This window comes from Bidens hawaiensis, unplaced genomic scaffold (genome assembly GCF_021521415.1).
Source record: "Bidens hawaiensis isolate Kalapana, Puna unplaced genomic scaffold, B.hawaiensis_p1.1 tig00002236_1, whole genome shotgun sequence".
Taxonomy (NCBI): domain Eukaryota; kingdom Viridiplantae; phylum Streptophyta; class Magnoliopsida; order Asterales; family Asteraceae; genus Bidens; species Bidens hawaiensis.
In genome coordinates, this window is record NW_027491119.1 from 2,510,167 (window position 1) to 2,531,999 (window position 21,833).

At 33.1% G+C, this 21,833-nt stretch overlaps 2 protein-coding genes and 1 non-coding gene across 3 annotated transcripts; 1 reads left to right on the forward strand and 2 right to left on the reverse strand.

Moving 5' to 3' along the window:
• Positions 1-900: 900 nt before the first annotated feature.
• TRNAL-UAG (transfer RNA leucine (anticodon UAG)) lies at positions 901-980 on the forward strand. The gene has a single exon. It is a non-coding gene; the product is annotated as a tRNA-Leu (tRNA).
• An 870-nt stretch (positions 981-1,850) lies between these two features.
• LOC143612343 (uncharacterized) lies at positions 1,851-6,123 on the reverse strand. The gene is made up of 7 exons (XM_077086354.1): positions 5,800-6,123; positions 3,460-3,923; positions 3,242-3,356; positions 2,517-3,161; positions 2,365-2,442; positions 2,177-2,248; positions 1,851-2,083 (listed from the first exon to the last, which is right to left on the reverse strand). The coding sequence occupies exons 1-7, from the start codon at positions 6,121-6,123 to the stop codon at positions 1,856-1,858; spliced, it is 1,926 nt and encodes a 641-aa protein (XP_076942469.1). The 3' UTR covers positions 1,851-1,855.
• A 6,974-nt stretch (positions 6,124-13,097) lies between these two features.
• LOC143612916 (vacuolar protein sorting-associated protein 53 A-like) lies at positions 13,098-21,546 on the reverse strand. The gene is made up of 24 exons (XM_077086776.1): positions 21,470-21,546; positions 17,874-17,968; positions 17,612-17,668; positions 17,344-17,494; positions 17,156-17,226; positions 16,920-17,044; positions 16,633-16,793; positions 16,408-16,549; positions 16,252-16,315; positions 15,902-16,087; positions 15,799-15,828; positions 15,580-15,684; positions 15,444-15,503; positions 15,277-15,354; positions 15,081-15,188; positions 14,919-14,984; positions 14,771-14,848; positions 14,539-14,672; positions 14,367-14,460; positions 14,188-14,265; positions 14,034-14,096; positions 13,886-13,954; positions 13,702-13,797; positions 13,098-13,608 (listed from the first exon to the last, which is right to left on the reverse strand). Exons 1-24 carry the CDS (start codon positions 21,516-21,518, stop codon positions 13,309-13,311), a joined length of 2,460 nt encoding a protein of 819 aa, XP_076942891.1. The 5' UTR covers positions 21,519-21,546; the 3' UTR covers positions 13,098-13,308.
• Positions 21,547-21,833: the final 287 nt, after the last annotated feature.

The window sequence follows — 21,833 nt, forward strand, 5'->3', positions numbered from 1 at the left end:
TGGGATTAATAAAAACCAATATACCTTCTTCTTTTTTCCTGACTTCAATAATTTGATTAAATCTCTCATGAAGTTAAATTAGTGTTTTACAAAATAATAATTAATTTAGATTACCTTTGATTCTTAAATAAGTTAAGATAATTAGAATAAATTGAATCATAACTAATTTTGATCAAATGTATCATTTTTCAATTATATATTTATCCATGATTCTTATAGATAAAATTATACACGTTTGACATGTTTTTTATTTTCATATTACGATTTTTAAGAAATCACTTTCATCATATCACAACTTTATGTTTTGAGTTACAATTAAACATTTGATTATTATTGCAAATACAGGTATCCTACCAGTCATACCACAACGAATAGAATCAAACTGGCACCAACCGAATTCCTAAACACCCATGTCATCATCATCACCACCACCACTGATCTTCCCACTGCTACACATCTATTTCTCTACAATTTAACGCCCGCTATCGACTTGGCGGAGAAATGCTTCAACACTCAATTTTTAATTTGTGTAATGGAGTTTGGCTAGAAATAAGAATGCGCATCATCATTTTAGCGCCTCTAGAGTCATCACTATGTCCAGTCTTAGGGAAGGCTTCGGGTTACCATACTAATGGGGTAGTGACATATTGACAAAGGCAAAGCCTTTAAAACACAAAGGGTTGGGAGGTCTTAAGTTCTAATCTCTCAGATAACAGAAATTCGTCGTTAAATAATTGCTTTCCTTTTAAAAAGGTTTAAGAAACTTTATTTCTAAAAATATATAAAGGTTTAAAAAAATATATATGAGTGAATAAATGATTTAAGAATTAAGATTATTTAAATTTCACTGTCTAACTCATGGTTGTAAACAGTACTTGTAACGTTAATTAGTAACATGTGGACAGTTTGGCCGAGTGGTCTAAGGCGTCAGATTTAGGCTCTGGTCCGAAAGGGCGTGGGTTCAAATCCCACAGCTGTCATTAAATGCTTGTTGGTTTCTTGTTTTTTTAGGCGAATACATCAAGAAGATTCAGTTTTGATAAAATTGCAAACAATGGTTAGCATCTTTGGTTAATATCAATTTAGCTTCCATAAGTATTTTAAAATGCCGCATGTATAAACCGTTCTTTGGCTAATGGACATTCTCAACTCATTCAAACCAGCCCTCTCAAACTGTAAATTAACCTTTAAATGACTCTTGTAACTTGCAGCATCAAAGCCCTTTGTTATTTCTTCTTAGGTTTCCATGCCCGCTTTGTAAGGGAGGGCCGCAATGATGAAGAAGGTGCAAGAAATGAAGGCCTCAAGAGACGAGTATTTGTTTCAAGTTAAATAACTATAAACGGATAAAAATAAAAATGATGAATTTCAGCTTGAAACTTTAGTCTGTATTTTTTTTCGGTTGATAGCAAACCATATACTTAACCAAAAAATCGGCTTTTTATTAGATTCAGTTACAGTACGGTTATCTCAATTTCGATCACACCATTTTGTCATCAGATTAAAAATATCAAACAATCTGATTTGGGTATGACAACTAAACCCAATATACAATTAACTGTTAAAACATCGGGTATGACAACCAAATATGGTTTTATTTGGTTTCATATTTTCAATGCCAAACCAAACAGCTAGGATCAAACATAAACCAAGAGAATCATTTTTTAATGACGTTTAATTTGGTTGGTTAGTTGTAACCTCAACCTGAACGATTAAAGGTTACCGAACACAATAGCAACTAACGAGGCATTTAAACCAGGAAAGAACCGTATTCCATTTATAATTTAACAAACAAAAAAATATATTGTGATGAGTCAATCATGGAAATGAGAAACAGTGATGGCGCGTTATTCTGTCATTCATCCTCGAGGATCTCTTGGTGAAGATGCATACACGATGTGGAGCAGTATTTATAATTGTACCTATGAAATGGAACTTTACCTGCCATCGACACCTGGCAATATGAACATACGCCGTCTGATGACGTGGCAGTGTTTGCCTGTGATTGGAGTGCTGCAATTCTCCTCTCGGCAGCAGCAGCTCTCTTCTCCCTCTCTTCATCTTGTTTTCTTTTTAGTTCCTCCTGCAATTACCAAATAAAGTACATTTTGTATTTTAAACGACATATGTAATTATTAAAGAGTTATGTTGATTGGCAGTTTTTATTTCATTATACCTCTTTAGTCATCCGTGGTGTGACGGATTGTGATTGAGTTGATGAAGCTTTCTGCAACTGAGCCGCCTCCGCCTGCTTAATAATAAGTTTATTCCCATTAAAATATGAAAAAAAAAAGTTTAACGTGTAATAAATTAATCTAATTATATTCAATATCGTTGCATTTTGTAAGATAAATAAATACACACCTCAGCCTTCTTCTCTCTAGCTTTCCTCACCTTCTTCAGCTCTTTTGCTCTCGCTTTCCTTTTTGCATCTTTCTCCGCCTAAAAAACAATAGCATATAGTTTACACACACATGTTAACGAGATATGCATTAACGAAAACATTCTAAAACTACCTGTTTAGCATTCTGAGACTCCTCCATTTCTTTTGTTAGCGCGCTGGGAACTTTAGCTGCTTGCCAATCCCACTTATCAAGATTCAAAGCCATAAACCTTCTAAACGTGTTTCTAACTTCTTTTTCAGTAGCAAGCATATACGGCGTCTTCCCCCTTTCATCGACAGCACAAGGATCCAAACCTTCTTCTAGAAGTTCCAGAACCTTCTCTGCATTGCCGTCTTTTGCTGCTAGATGTAAAGGCGTCGATACAATAAGTTCAATAACTGCTTTACTCTCGTTACCACTTGATATAGCCAAATCTTCCATGCTATTAACTATACTAGCTTCACCAACTTCCTTATTAATCTTTTTGCTATGAGTATTTGTAGTTCTAGAATCTTCTTTACTTTCTTTAATAACAGGCGCTGTTTCTTCAATTGGTTCAGTGGAAACTTGTGTTAATATGTTGTACAGTCGCTTAGCTTCCTTGAATGTTGGTCTTCTAACAGTCAACGGTATGCGTCTGATGGAACCTTTCTGACAACTAAAGCACGGAGTTTCGCCTTCAAATAGCAGTTGGCGGTTGTCTGATGGAGCGTGAATGAAGATACAAGATGAAGCATCAAAATAAGGCTTCCATGCAGCGAGTAATTCTCGAATTTCCTATTTGTGAAATAACACTTTTCATGTTAAATTATTACTTTTGGGACATGATATTGACCGACATTAATCATGCAAAATACCTTCTTTAAAGCTTGCTCATTGTGTCGGCGTATTGAAGCTCCCGCAGAATGTGCAATTTTACCACTAGCATCTTTTGATGACTGTTTTTTACCAGACTTTGCTCTTATGACATATCTACATGACACATGATCATGCATATTGTATCAATATAAAATCAAATAATAACAGCACCAACTTTTCTATTAAATTACATAAAGCTATAGTTTTATGGGCTGACCTGTGGAATGTTTTATGGGCGACAACAGAGTTACCATCAAAGACACAACCAGCAAAATGACCACCACTAGCAAGCAATATAACTCTAAAACGCGTATTATCCCTGGGTTCATGAACCACATAACGCAGTTTTGCAGTTATTTCTTTCTCCGTAACACATGGCAAAACATCATCCAACATAGTACCAGATTTACTATGTTCAAAAACAATTTTCACATTGTCGTCTAGAAACAAGCTTTTCCAGAACGAAACTATTTCTCCATTTGCTAAATGCACAAAGATCTTCCTTTTATTACTTCCTAACAACTCCTTATTTGTATCATTGCGCAGGCTAGATTCTCGGTCATCTTCATCATCTGAGCCTGATATACTTGATATATCATAATCTTTAACCAATGAATCAGATGTCCATTCATCAAAATCATCCTCTGTCACAGTGTCCTTTCCAGCAACTGTGAGTTTTACCTAATGATATAAATATATAAGTATTAACATATAAAATGTTCAATATTATTTTGACAGTGAATAAGCAAAAAAAGTGACCAAATATTCAAATAAAGTAACAATTTTGTATTTCTTCAACACTTATACTGAATGAAAGTCAGTATATGCTAAGGAAGCAAACAAGCCGAGTTGATCGATTGCTACTCAAGATCAGATCGATAAAAAGCTCAAAACACGCCAAGCCTTATTTAGCCTGAGCCGAACCTGAGCCTCAAATAAAGCCATTTTAGTTATCGAGCCAGAGCTCAAGCCTTGTATGGGAAGGTTGTTTAAGCTTGTCAAGCCTTAACGAGCTTGTGCATAATTAAGTTACTACTTTGGGCTTCTATCAGTTCTATGTATTCATTTTAAACCACATACACGAGCTCGACTTAAGCTTTAACTCGTTTAAGATACTGCACACAAGCTAGAGCCGAGCTTAGGCTCGTTTAAGGTTTTTCTCAAAATATATAAAAATAGTTAAAAAAAAAACAGTATATAAATTAAAAGATAATAATAAACTAGCCAAGCTCGATCTTGAAATAACGACTCACTAGCCGAGCTCAAGCTTTTAAAAGGAGCTCGAAACAAGCTCGAGCTCTCGTGAGTCAAAACAAGCCAAGCTCGAGCTCTCGTGAGTCAAAACAAGCCAAGCTCGAGCCTAGTCCGACTTGTTTACACCCTAGGTATATGCTCTAGTCTACATTCTACCCCTATGGATCATTACTAGGGGTGCAAATGAGCCAAGCTGCTCGAGCTCAGATCGATAAAAAGCTAAACAAGCCGAGTTCATTAGTCAGCCAAATATAAACTAACAAATGAGCAATTCTCATGTAACTATAGTATACGCAATACCGTATACAAATTTCATTTCATGAAAACTTTGTAAGTGCATACAGTTATATAACAATAACTGAATCTAACCTAACAGATGAACAATTCCAGCATAGCTATAGTAAACACGATACTGTACACAAATAATATTCATAAAAACTTTATAAGCACATACAGTTAAACAACGTGATTAAACCTAACCAAAAAAGCAATTATTGAATCTAATCACAGAAGTAATCAGTAGATTAAAAGAATTCACATTGATTTGCTTTGGCTCATTTAAGATACCACACACAAGCTCGAGCCGAGCTTAGGCTGGTTTAAGGGTTTAAGGTTTTTCTCAAAATATATAAAAATAATTTAAAAAAAGTACATAAATTAATAGATAATAATACACAAGCCGAGCTTGAGCTTGAGCTTGAAAAAAACGACCTACGAGCCAAGCTCGAGCTTTAAAAAAGAGCTCGAAACAAGCTCGGCTCGTTCATACCGTAGTTAGATGCCCTAGTGGTCTACACTCTACCCCTATGGATCATTAGAGTCAACTAAAAATAACCAAACAAATGAACAATTTTGTGGATCTATAGTATATGCAATGTTTTATACAAGTTTATATTCATAAAAACTTTAAAAACGTACACAGTTAAATAACAATAACTGAATCTAACCTAACAACTGAATAATTCTAGTGTAGCTATAGTATATACAATACTTCACGAAAACTTTATAACTGCATACAGTTCAATAACAATAACTGAAACTAACCTAACAAATGATCAATTCTAGTGTAGCTATAGTACACACAATACTGCACAAAAATTTCATTTCAGTTAAATAACAAGAACTGAATCTAACCTAACAAATGAACAATTCTAGTTTCTAGTGTAGCTATAGCATATACAAATAATATTCATAAAAACTTAATAAGCGCATACGGTTAAATAACTTAATAACTGAATCTAATCTACAACAGCAAGTAAAGTAATAAGTCGATTAAGAGAATAATATTGATTCATTCACGTACATTGATTCGATGAAAATCGGACTTGAAATGAGAGCGTTGCTCAATAAGCGATTCAAAACTAGATTTACAGGTACTACACGTCCATCGTTCGCTATATGCAACGCTGCTTTTATCATCATCTACTTCTTCTACGTTATGTTTTATACTAATAATCGCATCAGTTATTTTGAGTTCCGGAACGAAGGAAGCAGTTGATGAGTGTTCGAACAGGCGGCATGAATCGAAGTAATCCGACGGGAGTTCGAAGATCGAACGGTGTAGCTTTTTCGGTTGATCGGAATTGAGTGTTCGGCGGCCGGAAGTAGGATTCGTTACGGTGTCCATTGGTAGGTTGTTAGGGTAAGTAATAAGATGAATTCGGTTATTGTGTGTGTGTGTGTGTGTGTGTGTGTGGGTGGTTCAACGGCAACTGGTTGAGTGTGCCGGGTTGACCCGACCCGACTCGTTTAACGAGTTGGGCTGGGTTGAATGGTTGGTGTTAATCTCTTAATAACGAATAGTATATTTTTTAATTGTAGATAAAACTTTGAAAGAGGTAAAAGAAAAATGTAATCACATATTGAATTGCAATTGTGTTTAATTGTTTATGACAATATTGTTTGAGTTATTGTGTGGTCATATTTGTTATTATATATATATACTAGGTTATAAACCCCCGTACTACACGGGTATGGGTACGAAAGAATTTGAAATCAAGAATATTTAACAATGTTTCATTCACAATTACATACTAAAGAATTACATTAATTAAATTATTTCATATTAGCTTATATCCCTTGTGACACACGGGTTGAAAAAAATTATTTTTTAAACATGTTATTTAATATGATATATGAATTTTAAAAATCAAATTAACATATAATCAAGTTAAATTAAAATGTTTGGACATGTATTGGTTCAATTTTCCATCTTATATTTTGTAAGCACCAATTTCAATTTACTACGGTGTTCGCCAAATAAATGTATGCGTCTCTCTTTTTACCAAGCTCTTAATATGTTTGTTTAGAAGGTTTGTCATAAATATTTCTTTAGAAGCTTTACCATAAATTTTGATTTCATATGCAACATTAAAAACATAAAATATAAAACATACCTAATCTTTAATCGGGTGAGAGTAAACTTTGAAAATATTTTCAACTCAATAATAGTAATAACAATCATTTTATGTTACGTAAAACCCAATATTTCAACTATGTAAGTTTGTATTACCAAATTACTACAAAACTATGGGGTTTGTTCCATCAAGTGGATCACAGTTGACAGTTTTATAACTTAATAAGAAACAAATATAAGCCCAAATAATGAAAAATAATCATAACACCTTATTTTCAAAATTGTAAATAAAAAACACCTTAATTTAAAATTATACTAACACAATATTAAGCATCAAGTCACTATAAGTTAACAAACAATGAATTTGTAAAACATGTGGTGGTAAATTAAAAGAAAATAGTAGAATGAAAAAAATTTAATAGCATGAAGTAATTACAAATTTACTAAATTACAAATTCACAATTCATAGCACTCACATCTCAAGTTTATCTGATTCATTGTAGTTATCTCACAATTTTCTTCATTCAAACATAAATTTTATTAGCTCGGGTGAACTTGTGGAAGTAATTCACCCGAGCACGATGCGGCACATCAATATATACTAACGTATTGCCCACATCAGCTCCAAATGTCAAAATATCACCATTAGTTGTCGAACGTGTTTAGAATACCGGCGTAAGACGGCATCGTTTATATATGTTGTAGCGCATCATAGTCACAAAGAATATATCTAAAAAATAATTATATCTGCAAAATTGCATTATAATCTTACCCTTGTAAAAGTTTGTCAATGTTGTAGTAGAGAGAACAAAGAAACACCAACAAAAAGTTGATCATGTCAAAGTTTGGTAATATATATATTCAGCTTTTTACATCACACAGTTAGAGGAAGCATGGAAGAGTATCTTTAGTTTGTCAATATTTTACAATAAACGTTGGTCAAACACTTAAAGAGTAAACAGTTTATAAAATTAGGGACACCCTAAAATAAGATTCTTGTGTTTATTTAGGGTGCGAATGAATACATTAAAGAGTAAACGTTGCATACAATTAGAGTCAAAAACTCAAATACGTTAAATGAAAATTTCGGTTTTGATTGGGTCCCAAAACTGAACCAAACCGAACTACTCGTGCACAATGTAATCAATAAAGGATGAAAAAAAATTTACCTCATATTACGCAGTTAAGTTATATTAACTCACAAAAGAAAATATAAAAGAAATTCAGAAAATTACGAAGGAACTGTTTTAACTTTTAAGCCAACCCCATTTTTTTAACCCAAACCAAGTCGAGTCTGTTTTGAAACAATCCATTTAGACCTGAACCAAGTTGAATTGTTTTTAAAACCCGTTTCCATCATGACTTGAACCCATTTAACCAGTCACCCGAGACCGCCTACCAGGCTTGCTTTTAGAACCTTATCATGAGCATAATTACAGCCTTTTACATGCATAAAAAAACCAATATGCATGAATAAATCCCAAAAGTAAACTCACAAAGGTCAACTGTAAGGCTATTATAAAAGTCAAATTTACAAATCCAGCTACCCATTGAGTCATATCAGATGAAGTTTCAAGTTTCATTAGCTAAAGCCTACATCTCCTGCACATTTAACACATAAAGTAACACAAATTATTTCACTTGACTAACGGGGTGTTTGGAATTTCTATTTTTGTCTCCTTATGACTTATAACTTATTAAAAAGTCAAGAAGGTGTTTAGGTTTTCTTAATATGTGAGAGGAAAAGTTCCATAAGTCACAAGGTTGTGACTTATGACTTTTCCATAAGTCATAAGGAGATAAAAATAAGAAATCCCAAACACCCCCTAAAATTATAATTTTAAAGTAATATAACTTACCTTGGGTTTTAGATATGCAGATGAATAGTCCTCTTCACAAAGTAACATGCATAATATCCGTATCCGAAATCTCAATATCAAAATGTATTTAATCATCTACATGAACATCAACCAGTTTCTCATCCAAATATGTAGCCAATTATAAAATGACAAAAGTAGATCAGTCAATATTACAAAAAATATTTAAATAACAATAAAATTAATATAAATATCAGTTATACCCTTCAGTTAATAGTAAGAAACCTTGAAGAGTGTAACTGGTATTTCACAAAAAACGGAGATATATTTGGTCGGATTATAAATTCGTTACAATATACGGGTGATCTTGGTAGAAAAAAATGAATGCTTGAATGCAAAGTAACATCCTATATCTGATTTTCACATGTAGTAACAACATTTAGACTATTGACTTTTATTGGTCAAAATAGACCAAAAATGTCAAACTACCCGAGAACTTTTGAGCTTGAAAAAGTCAAAACTTGACAGAAAACTCAAAATTGCCATTATTTTTTTTATTTCCACAATTTCCAATGTGACCACACTACTCTTTTCGACCCAAACTCATCTTGATCATACTTTTTTAAAACAACTTGTTTCGACCAAAACTCATTCATTCGTAACGTTTTACAAACCGAACTCATTTAAATTCAAATAAAAAGTAAGAATACATGATTAATAGCTTTTGTATTTTAAATAGTAAATATTGCAGCAATTCAACAACTGACATCAAAGGAAGTTTCTATTAAATGGGACCTTTTATCTCAAATGAATAACAGAAAGAGATATCATCTTGAGAGAAAGTAAGAATATCTATTATGTAAACAAAATTTAATAAAAAAAATGTCACAATTGTAGACTAATGGGGTCCAACACAAAGAAGCTTATGCAAAATATATATTATTTCTAAAGCCCTGAGAATGACAAAAAAATGAAAAAAAAAAAAAAACTATTTGAAAGTTATTGTAAACAAATAAAATTGCTTAATATAAATGCTATAAAGATGGCCAATGTAAAAGGTAATGGAATATTAATTCTAAAACCACCAAGTAAAGTTAACATTTTTGTCTGCTATCTTATATAATTTAAGCTTGTTCAAAATTCTCATATGTATAATTAAACATGATTACAGGAGCAACTATAATCATGAATAATGACATGTACAAAAAGAACACACCATGAAAGAATTGCTTACTGTTTGTCACGTTTTGTGTCTTTTTCCGGTACATAACCCATTTTTTGTGCATGTTCATCTGATTCTTTCTTCGCAGCTCCAATGGAAGTACTCCCATCACCCTCATGTGAACCACACAAAAATGGCAAAATCTACACTTCAAGAACAAACCAAAATTGAAAATAGAGAAATCTTAAGACCATAAAGTATATAGTAATTGTGGTATGATCATATATCTGGTTTATTATAATAGTTCCATTTATAATGAAAATAAAATCTATAATAACAGTAGTATGTTATGGTATATGCTTTTTTTTTTTTCTTATCTCTACTATGTATCTTTATTCTTCAAATATGAGTATGTGTTGAAATGAACAATCTTACCTAATATTCAACTTGAAACTCCAATGCCGCTTTCCTCTGTAGCTTTACGCACCAAATCATGGAGAAACAAATACGAGAACATACCTGTTGATGTCGATAACAAACCACAAAACCTTGAAAGTTGAAAAGACAGATCTAATTTCAGAGCTAACGACAATGAAGAAATCGAAAGGATTATTCATAAATTACCTAAAAATTGCCTGTCGGAACTTTTTAACTTCCATGGCCACAATAATTAAACAACCTGTAACTTCACCCAACAATAATCATCTTGAATCAAGAAGATAAATCAACAAAATTAGTAACATATATATACCTAAATCAACAATAGCCTCTTCAATTTCAAATCTTTGTAAATAAAACCCTAAATTACCTAGTGATAAAAGCGAGACCTTTGGCTCTGATTTTGGCCGTAGAAGACGAATTAGAGTGAGGTTTTTGGAAGGAAGACGTGGGATTACACACTTACATGAAACCGTAAACGCAACTGTCAAATTCTTAATTGTGGTGAGGCCACGTGTCACACTAACATGAAGTGAAAAGTAAAGGGGTGGGCTGTCGACACCTGTCCTAAGAAAACTCTATTTTATTATAATAGTAGACTAGGTTAAATAAATACCCGTGTATACACGGGTAGGGTAAACTATATTAACAAAATATCAAAATAATATGAAATACTAATGCTAATTTGGCATTAGATGAATTATAACGTTGAATACAATAAAATTTTCATAAAATAAAATAAGAAAAAGAAAATTAGATGGTAAATTTTCATTAATCTCTAAATTTTTTTTCATATACGACAATTGTAGTTACCCTCTTCATTGAATATTAGAAAGATGGACTCCATCTCTAATTTTAATCTATAAAGTGCACCTAAATCTCTAAATACTCCTTGTATATAATGCTTAAAATTTATTTAGTTAACTTTTCTTACTAAATAACACACAATTGTTATTAAAAACATAAATCATTTAGTACTAATATTAGTTTCATATAGGGATTTATATTTTTAAGAAGAATAATGTTTAAAAAAATATTGATACAACTCATACAAATTCTTAAATAAACAACACACAAAGTTTAAATAAATATATTATATTATAAAGCAATATAAATTAATATTTGAGTTTAACATTTAAAAAAACATATATAAGTAAAACACCGGATACTAAGAGTTTAAAACAATACTAGTCCACAGGCACTAAAAAATTATTTTAAAATATAAAAAACATTATCTTAAATATATAAAAAACATCTTCATTTTTCCAAAGCAACAAAACATCCCAAACAACATGAAACCATTATAGGTTTTGGATAACACCGACCGTTAGATATTTTGGTCATATTTACATGTATTTTTCCTTAAATGTATTTATCTAGATTTGATGCATATGAATATGTAACACTACATGACCAACAATAAAAATTACCATTATTAACATTTGTTTTTTTAATGAGAAATAGATCAATTTAATTAAAAAACATAGGATGGTAAGATTATATAAAAATTAGTTATAAGCTTTTGAGCATGCTACTAACACTACTACTGTTTTTGGAATATAATAGAAGTTATAATTATAGTCAGAAAGTGAAAGCTTTTAAAAATTATGAATGATTTTCAAAATTAAAGTGTTAAGTGTAGTTTAAATTAAAAATAAGATAGGTATAAAATTTAAAGCATTTATTTTTTTATCTAAAATTATCAAGACTATTATTTTGTATAAGTCATTTGTAAGAAACATAGAATGTTATATTAAAATTTTAAAACAAATATTGTAAAAGGATATCATTAAGAAGCATTTCTTTTTGTTAAAATTAAATGTTATGGAAAAAACATGTTAGAATTTTTGATGCTTTAATGTGATAAAGGGATAAGTTATGAAAGGTTTTAAATAATTTATTTTAATAAAATAATTAAGAATTAAAGATGAAAATATATGAGTGCCACTTGTCAAAATATTAGGCCAATTAAGGAGTGTGTGGTTGAACCATCATTTTTATTTATTATAATAGTAGATATATATTAAAGTTGTATATTTTGAGTCACTCAGTAAATCTATTATTCATAAAAAAAAACCCAGTTAGAAGACAACACGTAGTTGCTCGCTTTTCCACTATCTCTCACATTTGTTATTGCCAGTCATGCAATCCGGTACTCATCTTCACTTGCCGTCGTCATGTTACATTTATCTCCCGTCTATGGCCAGCATCCGTATTCGGTATTCTCCCTTTTTCTGGCGATTTTGGGGACTTTTTTGCCATTATATATATATCAAAAACAAATTTTTTTGTCAATCTCAGTAATTCATTATTCATGAAATCTCTCTCCTCGGTCACGCACGTATGTTTCCATCTCTTTTCTCAGCCACACACCACACACGTATTGAGTTACATACTCTCCTCTCTCTCATTGTTATTTATTAGAAAGTAAACGTACTTTGTGAGAAGAAAGCACTATAGCTAAATGTACTACTAGTCTACTACTATTGAAACATGTTTTACAACATAGTGTTTGGTTTATTTTCAGAGTAGTTTCGACTCTCACCTGCAGCCGATCCCCTCCCCTTCGATCTCTTCAAAACCATCGAAGGCGTATTCATCTGGTTCTTCCACCCCGTTTTGATACACATCCACCTTGCCGTGATACGATGTATCAAACACGCTAAGTTGAGTTTAGCAGCACATTTAAAATTACAAGCTATAATCAACCTTGCTCTCAACTTAACCAACCTCTCTACACGACTCATAAATCGTGAAACGAAAGTAGTACACCGATCTTGATTGGCATTTTGATGTTTAACAATTACCTTACCTAGATCCATTAGCTGCTTACATAAAAAGAATTTGTATTGAAAAAACAAACACCTAGTATTTTAGCGCATGTACCGCAAACAAAATGTTAATAGTAATAGTGTTATACATACTCTGGTTGAAAATCTTGGATCTGTGATCTAGCTTCGAGCCGTAACCAAAACATAAAACAATATTTCGTTTCATTACGTCTTTTTTTCTATATAAAACACAAAGATTATAACAGGCTCACGCATTGAAGAGTTTTCTGAAAGGTCCATCGGTTCGGTCTTTTGCAGCTTCGGTCAAAGCAAGGAACCGTTTAAAACCGGTTGTAGCAGCACCTCTACCAAGCGCTGCTGCTCGGGTGAGCACATCCTCCCTAGATGCAATGAGTGAACCGGAGAGCTGGCTAACCACAGGAGCAGGTGCAGGAGCCACTGCTGAGATTACTGGGACTCCTGACGTGGCAATTGGTACTTGAGAGATACCAGACCCTCGTTTGTTAAAATCTTCCAATATTGTTTGTTGGTCTGCCTTTTTCAACCCCTGTATTATCAAACGACGAATAATACAAAATTTATTAATATATGAAAAACATTTCAAATAAAACCGGCCACCAAAAGAAAGGAACAGGACGACCTTGAGCTCTAGGATTCGTTGAAACTCGGAAGGTGTTTCCTCGGGTAGTAGTGCACTATATGTATCTGCCACCGAGTCAACCGGGGACAGAATAACCTGTACATAATAACATAGAAAACAATACTATTTCAAATGCAAATAAAGACTTTTTAAATCTTTATGGAAGGGAGAACAAGACACAAACCTTTAAAAGTGCTTCCGCTTTGCTCATCTCCCGACTCACAAACTTTGAGTAACTAGCAGCTCCTGATGTCTGTTCATAGCAATTTCTAACTAAAAGAAAACTATAATAGCAAAAATTGCAATATTTGTAGAGCATATAAAAATATTACCTGTTTTCCTAGAGATGGAATATCTAAAAGTATTGTCTTCACAGCCTGAGTATCCAACAACATCTGCAGAAAAACAACATATTAATAAATGATATCATATGTCTTCATTCTTAATATCGGAAACAACGCTAAGAATAAAAGTATAAAAAAGTACTTGTTGAGCTCCAGTCTCAGATATCTGCTTGCATTTAAAGATATTGAGATAGAAGCGTGGACCGAGAGACGATGCAAGCTGCATGAAAAAAAAAAAAACCAGATTATAAACCAATATGCATGTCACATACAGAATATTAAATTATTAACTTAATATGAAATAAGGCTAATTATAATTACCTTGTCTAAAAAGAATTGAAAATAAACTGGAGATAGAAGGCTTCCAAGTACAGGTATGCTACCGTTAAGGATCATTTTTATGTTTGTAACATACCTGCAAACACAGCAAATTTGTAAAAATAAATTCTTAGCATAATACTTTTACGTTTCATATGCACAAATTGTGTCTTACTCTGATTGATCGCCCACACTTTCAAGTGTACTCCATGGCACACGTGTCATTGCAGCCATTTCAGTGTCAAATTTGGTTTCCAGCCCATTAACTAATGTTACCAATGCTTTTGTTATAACTGCTGAGAACTCATCCTGTAGATATAAAAGCAAGTAAAGTATGTTTTCAATAAGAGATAGCATTATAACAAGATATGTGTGTGTATTGCCACAATAAGACATAACATATTTACCTGTACTTCTGACATGTCAACAGCATCAGCCAACTGAGTATCTATCATTTTGGAGACGTTTTCAGCCAACTCTTCAGCCTGTAAAAGCAAATAATCAAATAACTCCTACCATATACATAATATGATAACTGACAGGTGAAAAGCTGACCGTTTTATGACAATATTCTGCTGTGTTCACGATATAGCATATCATCCTTTCATCTTTATCAGATGTCTGCATTCAGTGTAACACAATATTAACATTAACATCAGGAAGTAAAGTTAGTTAAAAATAAGGTTGGGCCTATCCGTCCATAGAGTTAAAGAAAACCTTAATATGTCCATCCATCCCCGTGGCAGCTGCAACAATCCCTGTGCCGCCTTTTGGCAACTTCATAAAAAGCTTTGTAGCATAAGCTTTAAGCACTCTTTGAAACACCTATTAGCCAAATATGGAAAACATTTGCTTGCCCATGAGTAAAACTATTAATAAGAGCAGAATGTAAATAACTTATTCCAAAACTGACCTTGAAAAGATTTAGTAAAGTTTGGTTCTTTGTTAAAGCGGAGCACCGCTTTAAGCTCCTTCTGATAATCAAGAATACCTGGCATAGAGGATGTGTATCAAGTTAGCAATCCAGAAGCACATTAGTATAATTCTAGTTGAATTATTAAACACATGGGTTGAACTCACTTGCATACTACTGGATAAAATACTAGTTTGACCTCCATCATCCATATCCCATGTTTCTTCCTGTAAAGTTTGAAGATAGAATTAGCACACGATATCTGGACATAAGAATGAAAATCAACACAGAGGCTGATAAAACCTGAACAAGCTTCTCCAGGTTGTCCATAAGTGTCTTTTCTTCAAATTCTACATACACCGTCAAGTGTGGTTCAAAGCAAGATGATATGATTCCACGGAAATTGAACTGCCATAACAACCAAAACAAAGTAATACTCACCAGTCACCACCAAGTTTTTAATAACATTTTAATGTTGATGCAAGAATGAGACAAATAGCAATTTAAAAGTCAAAAACCTACCCCAGCTCCAGGCACAGCTAAATCTTTATCCTGACAAGAAGCACAAAATTTCAGAAATTTGAAAAAACAAAAACAAAATAGGAATATAAATAAAGAAGTTTACATCATCTTGGTTCCCTTGATGTGCAGCAAGCTTTTTCTCATACTTCTTACGAATGTCTAGTACAGCTTGATTATTATTTTCTGTTTTATCTGTTTCCTCAAACCCATCAGTCACAGTTCTGCTACTACCACTACCGCCAAATTTATCTGCCAACTCTTCTTCGAATTCTATTGTCCGTTGTAACGCCTGCACAAGATTTCAAAAGTCTAGAATCAGGTGTCAATAACAATAACAATAACAATAACAATAACAATAACAATAACAATAATAATAATAATAATAACAATAATAAAGACACTAAAGTGCAAGCTGGAGATATAACTGTTGAACAATGCTAATTCAGAACTTACCATCAATAATGTTCCAACATCTGGTTTCTCTTTCAAGTTTTCCAAAATATCTTCAAGTTGTGTCCTGAAATAAAGAATAAGTAAATAATTTATCTAGAATAGATAACATGAGCAATAGTATCCAATGTCATTTCAAAATGGAATAAAACAACAAACCTGGTCAACTTGCAGAACTGAATACAGAGCAGATAGTCAACATGCCATGAAGTGGGAAAGATTTTCCATATCTCCTCGTTTGTTCTTAAACGTCGTTTAACCCAAGCATATCTTCTCTCTGTTTTATCCAACTTTGCTAGCTCTGATAATGCAAGATGTTTTCAGAATTAGAAACTAACAGTTTTAGCTACATAAAGAAAGTAATTATCGAAAACAAAAACATACCAGCTCCTTCAAATATCTGCTGATATGAAATAAGTTCCTTGTCACAAAAGTTCTTCACCAACTCTTCTCTTACTGATGGTTCTAGTGCATCAACAACTAAGCAAGCATCTGATAAATGCTGCAGCAAATTACTTTCCTCGGTCTCTTTCCCTGTACCTAAGCTGGGATAAAAGAAAAAATAAAGAAAATAATAATCATTAAATTACAATAATGATGTTTGTTTATGTAGCAAGCGGAATAAATCACATCAGATTCCAAAAAAAGTTAAAAACATCAAATTTACACACCTGGAGAAATCAGAAAAGACATGGGACTTGAGAATTTGTTTAATGTTCTTGAACTTATCTCTTAGCTCGGTGATCTTCGGGTTATCTCTGTAGCCATCAAAATGACTACATAACTGGCTGACAGCCTGAAACATACAAAAAAACATGTATATTAACAATAGCACATGTTCATGCAGGATACATATTGTCCTTTTGAACAGGTACCAATCTACAAACATTGCAGAAAAGGCAGGTACCTCCAACTGTGCTGAAGCCTCTTTATATTGACGTTTGGAAGCCATTACTTGAAGTTGTTCAATGGCAGATACTGTCATAGTTAAAATAAAGTGTTATGTAAGAACTTGTAGGCCAATTAAAAAAATTATCAGACTTTGTATCAGAATATCTTTTCAAGGAAGTCATGATTTGAGGCTTGAACTTGTACCAAGCATAGTAAGACGATGGAGGGCTGTGATAGTAGTTGTTATGTGCTTCTTTGCAAAATCCAGCTTTTTAATGTCACGACATATTTCCTGAACCATTGCCTCACTTTGTTCAGCTTTGCTTTTAATTTCTCTAACTTTATACATGAGTTCCTAAAGTAGAATAATATCAGCAGAGGTAAACTAAGTTGAGTGATTCTTGTAAAAAATATAAAAACAAAGTGAATTGAATCTTCCAGTATAAAAAAGTTTCAATTAATGTCAACAGACCTTCACAGCACTTGTAGCTGCAGCCAGATCCTCCTTCGCTTTTGATCCTGAATTACTCTGGGCATAAAAAGTTCCACAATGAATAAGGTTCCAAGATTGCTCTCAAATAAATGAATCATTTAAAGGTAAAATATTAATAATAATGAGGACTATGAAACCACAAAAGATTCTGTAATGTAAATAATAAGTAAAACTTCTGTCCCAAATGCAACTTTTTTTTATGATTAAAGGCAAGAAAAACCATCGGAAAACACAAACTCACCTGTTGATGAACAGCCGTTAGAATTTCAGCATCCACAATGCGTATCTCATTGTGTACTTTTTGCATCAGTGGCTCTACACCCGATAAAGATGCTTCTGGAAAGTGAACATTGCATAATGTCAAAATACAAGAAAAACTAATCTAGAAGAAGATGCGTCATAAAGATCAACACAAGTATGCAGATAGAGATTGAGGTACAAGAAGCATTATATGACAGAAACATTCATGTGCAGCTGTAGCCTGTAGGTGTAACCTAAACCTACAAAGAATGAAGTATTACAATTTTCTAATCTTCAAAAATCCTAAAGAAGTTGTAACTCGGTGATTTCTATTTGATTTCACAAATGCACCTCTTATGTTTGTTCAGCATGTGTATCTTTACATGCTCATAACTCAATATGTCATTAACTCATTATGTTGTACATAGCTTCATAGCGTAGGATAAAGGATTCACGGGTTCAGGCTTGGCTAAAAGCACATAGTCTTGTATAGTCCTCTACAAATCAATGTTAGCCATTTTAAGTACATAGTTCCATCATCTACAAGATCCATTAAGCCTAAATCTACTAGTTGTCTCACATAATCGTTCACCAGAAGATGCATCATAAAGATCAATACAACTATGCATATAGCGATTGAGGTACAAGAAGCATCATATAATAGAGACACAAATGTGTAGCTTTAGCCTGTAAGTATAACCTAAATCTACGAAGGATGAAGTGTTACAATTTTCTAATCTTCAAAATCCTAGAGAAGTCGTAACTCAGTCTCGGTGATCTCTATTTGATTTTACAAATGCACCTCTTATGTTTGTTCAGCATGTGTATCTTTACATGTTCAGAACTCCATATGTCATTTTGTTGTACATAGCTAGAGGTGAGCAATAACCAAATTGTTAACCAAAAACTGAATTAAAGAAAAATCAATTATTGGTTTTCTTTGTACCCTCGACCAACCAAACCGAACCATTCATATTTACTGATATTTCTAGCTTTTGTACCTCCATTTCATGTATTTGATTATTTATACCTTCATTTTATGGTTTATTACTTTTATACCTACATTTCATGTATTAAAACCTTCAGTTCATTTATTTCTAAGCAAAATTTTCAGCCCAAGTTTGGTTTTGGTTATTAACCAAACCAAAAACCGACAAACTAACCGAATAAACCAAACTAATTGGTTAATAAACTAGATTAACCGATGACTTTGGTTTCAGTTGAGGCTAATAACCGAACCAAACCGAACTGTGCACACCCCTAGCTTCCCCAAGCCTATGATTAATGAGACAAAAGTTCAGGCTTGGCTTAAAGCTCATATTCTAGAACAGTTCTCTATAAATCATTGTTAACCAAATTTAAGTACATCTATTCCATCATCTACAAGATCCACTAAACCTAAAACTGCTAGTTATCTCACTATTTCACACAATCGTTCAATACAGATGCTTCAGTTACGTCCTTACAGCATGCAATAAACACTATAACAAAATGATCTGATCCAATAACTAAATTACACATGTAAAAAAGCATATAAGATGAAATCAAATACAAAACTAATGACTCCGTGATTTCTATTTGATTTTATAAATGCACCTCTTATGTTTGTTCAGCATGTGTATCTTTACATGTTCATAACTCCATATGTCATTATGTTGTACATAGCTTCCCCTAGCTTATGATCCATCACCTACAAGATCTATTAAGCCTGAAACTACTAGTCTCACATAAGTGTTCACCAGAAGCTTTAAACCTAAAACTGCTAGTTATCTTACACAATTGTTCAGTCCAGATGCATCAGTTATATCCTTACAGTATGCAATAAACACTATATCACAATGACCTGATCTAATAACTAAATCACACATGTAAATACACATGTAAATCAGGATTGGTTTGACGAACATATTTTGGACAGTTCTCTATAAATCAATGTTGACAAATTTATAAGTACATTAGTTCTATCATCTACAACATCAAATATGCCTAAAACTATGGGTGTAAATGGCACGTCATATGAGCTCGGCTCGTTTTGAGCACTTTGAGCTGTGCAGAGTGAAATGAATACATAGAAATCCAGAGGTAAAATTTAATAAAACACAAAGCTCATTATAGTACAACGAGCATAATCGAGCTTCCCAAACAAGTCTCAACCTCGAAAAAGCTCGGATCGTTTCAATACTTTTATCGATCTGATCTCAAGCAGCTCATTTGTTTGCACCACTACCTAAAACTACTGATTATCTCACACAATTGTTCACCAGAAGCTTTAAGCCTAAAACGACTAGTTATCTCACACAATTGTTCAAACCAGACACTTTAAGCCTAAAAGATCTAGTTGTCTCACACAATTGTCCTTACTTGCAATAAACTTTAAAGCACAAGTCTCGTTAAGGCTCGACAAGCCTAAACAAGCTTCCCAAACAAGTCTGGAGCTAGAATAAGCTCCACTCATTTCGATATTTTTATCGATCTGATCTCGAGCGGCTCGCTCAATTCGTTTGCACGTTACCTAAAACTACAGGTTAGCTCACACATTTGTTCAACCATATGCTAGTTCAGTTATATCCTCACAATATACAATAAACACTATATAACAAATTCACAATAATTTGATCTAATAATTAAAATCAACTAACAGATGCTCGAAAAAGCTCGGCTAGTTTCATATTTTTATTGATCTGATCTCGAGCAGCTTAGCTCACAAGCTGCTCGATTTGTTTGCACCGCTACCTAAAACTACTAATCATCTCACACAATTGTTCACCAGAAGCTTTAAGCCTAAAACTACTAGTTATCTCACACAATGGTTCAGACTAGATGCTTCAGTTATGTCTATAACAGTATGCAATAAACACCATATCACAATGATCTGATCTAATAACTAAATCACACAAGTAAATACACAAGGCTTATAAAAGGCATGACGAGCCTATACGAGCTTCCCAAACAAGTATTGAGCTCAAAAAAACTTCACTCGTTTCAATATTTTTATCGATCTGATCTCGAGCAGCTCGATTCTTTTGCATTGCTACCTAAAACTACTAGTTATCTCACACAACTATATCCTTACAATATACAGCAAACACTATATCACCAATTCACAATAATCTGATCTAATAAAGTTTAATAAAGCACAAGGCTCGTTAAAGTTCAACGAGCCTAAACGAGCTTCCCAAACAAGTCTCGACCTCGAAAAAGCTGAGCTCGTTTCAATACTTTTATCGATCTGATCTCGAGCAGCTCATTCGTTTGCATTGCTACCTAAAACTACTAGTTATCTCACACAACTAATCACCAGATGCTAGTTCAGTTATATCCAACCAGTATACAATAAACACTATATCACAAATTCACAATGATCTGATCTAATATAGTTTAATTAAGCACAAGCCTCGATTAAGTACAATGAGCTTCCCAAACAAGTCTCGACCTCAAAAAACTCCACTCATTTCGATATATTTATCGATCTGATCTCGAGCATCTCATTCGTTCGTTTGTACGTTACCTACAACTACTAGCTATCTCACACTAGTACTAGTATATCACAAATTCACAATAATCTGATCTAATAATTAGAATATAAAATCAACTGACCTGTAGGAAACATCTGGTTAATATAATCTAAAGTACTCGATTTCTCCATTCTCCTTCACAAATTAATCTCCAGATATCAATCAATCAATCACCTAACATCATGCCACGTGTCAATTACGCTAATAATAAACATTACGTACAATTAGTCATTAGACATTACAAACAGTCAGATCTGGTTTACCTAAATCGGCTCAGACGCGTGTAGATCATGGAATTGAATGGAGATAAGTGCAATTGAATGTTACGAGTGTGTTCCGGTGAATGATGACGTCACGGCGGTGAGTTACGGTGGCGATTTTGACTGTTTGTTTTGTGAGTCAAGTCAAATCCTGTATTCAAGGGACTCCACTGGTTATTGTTATTG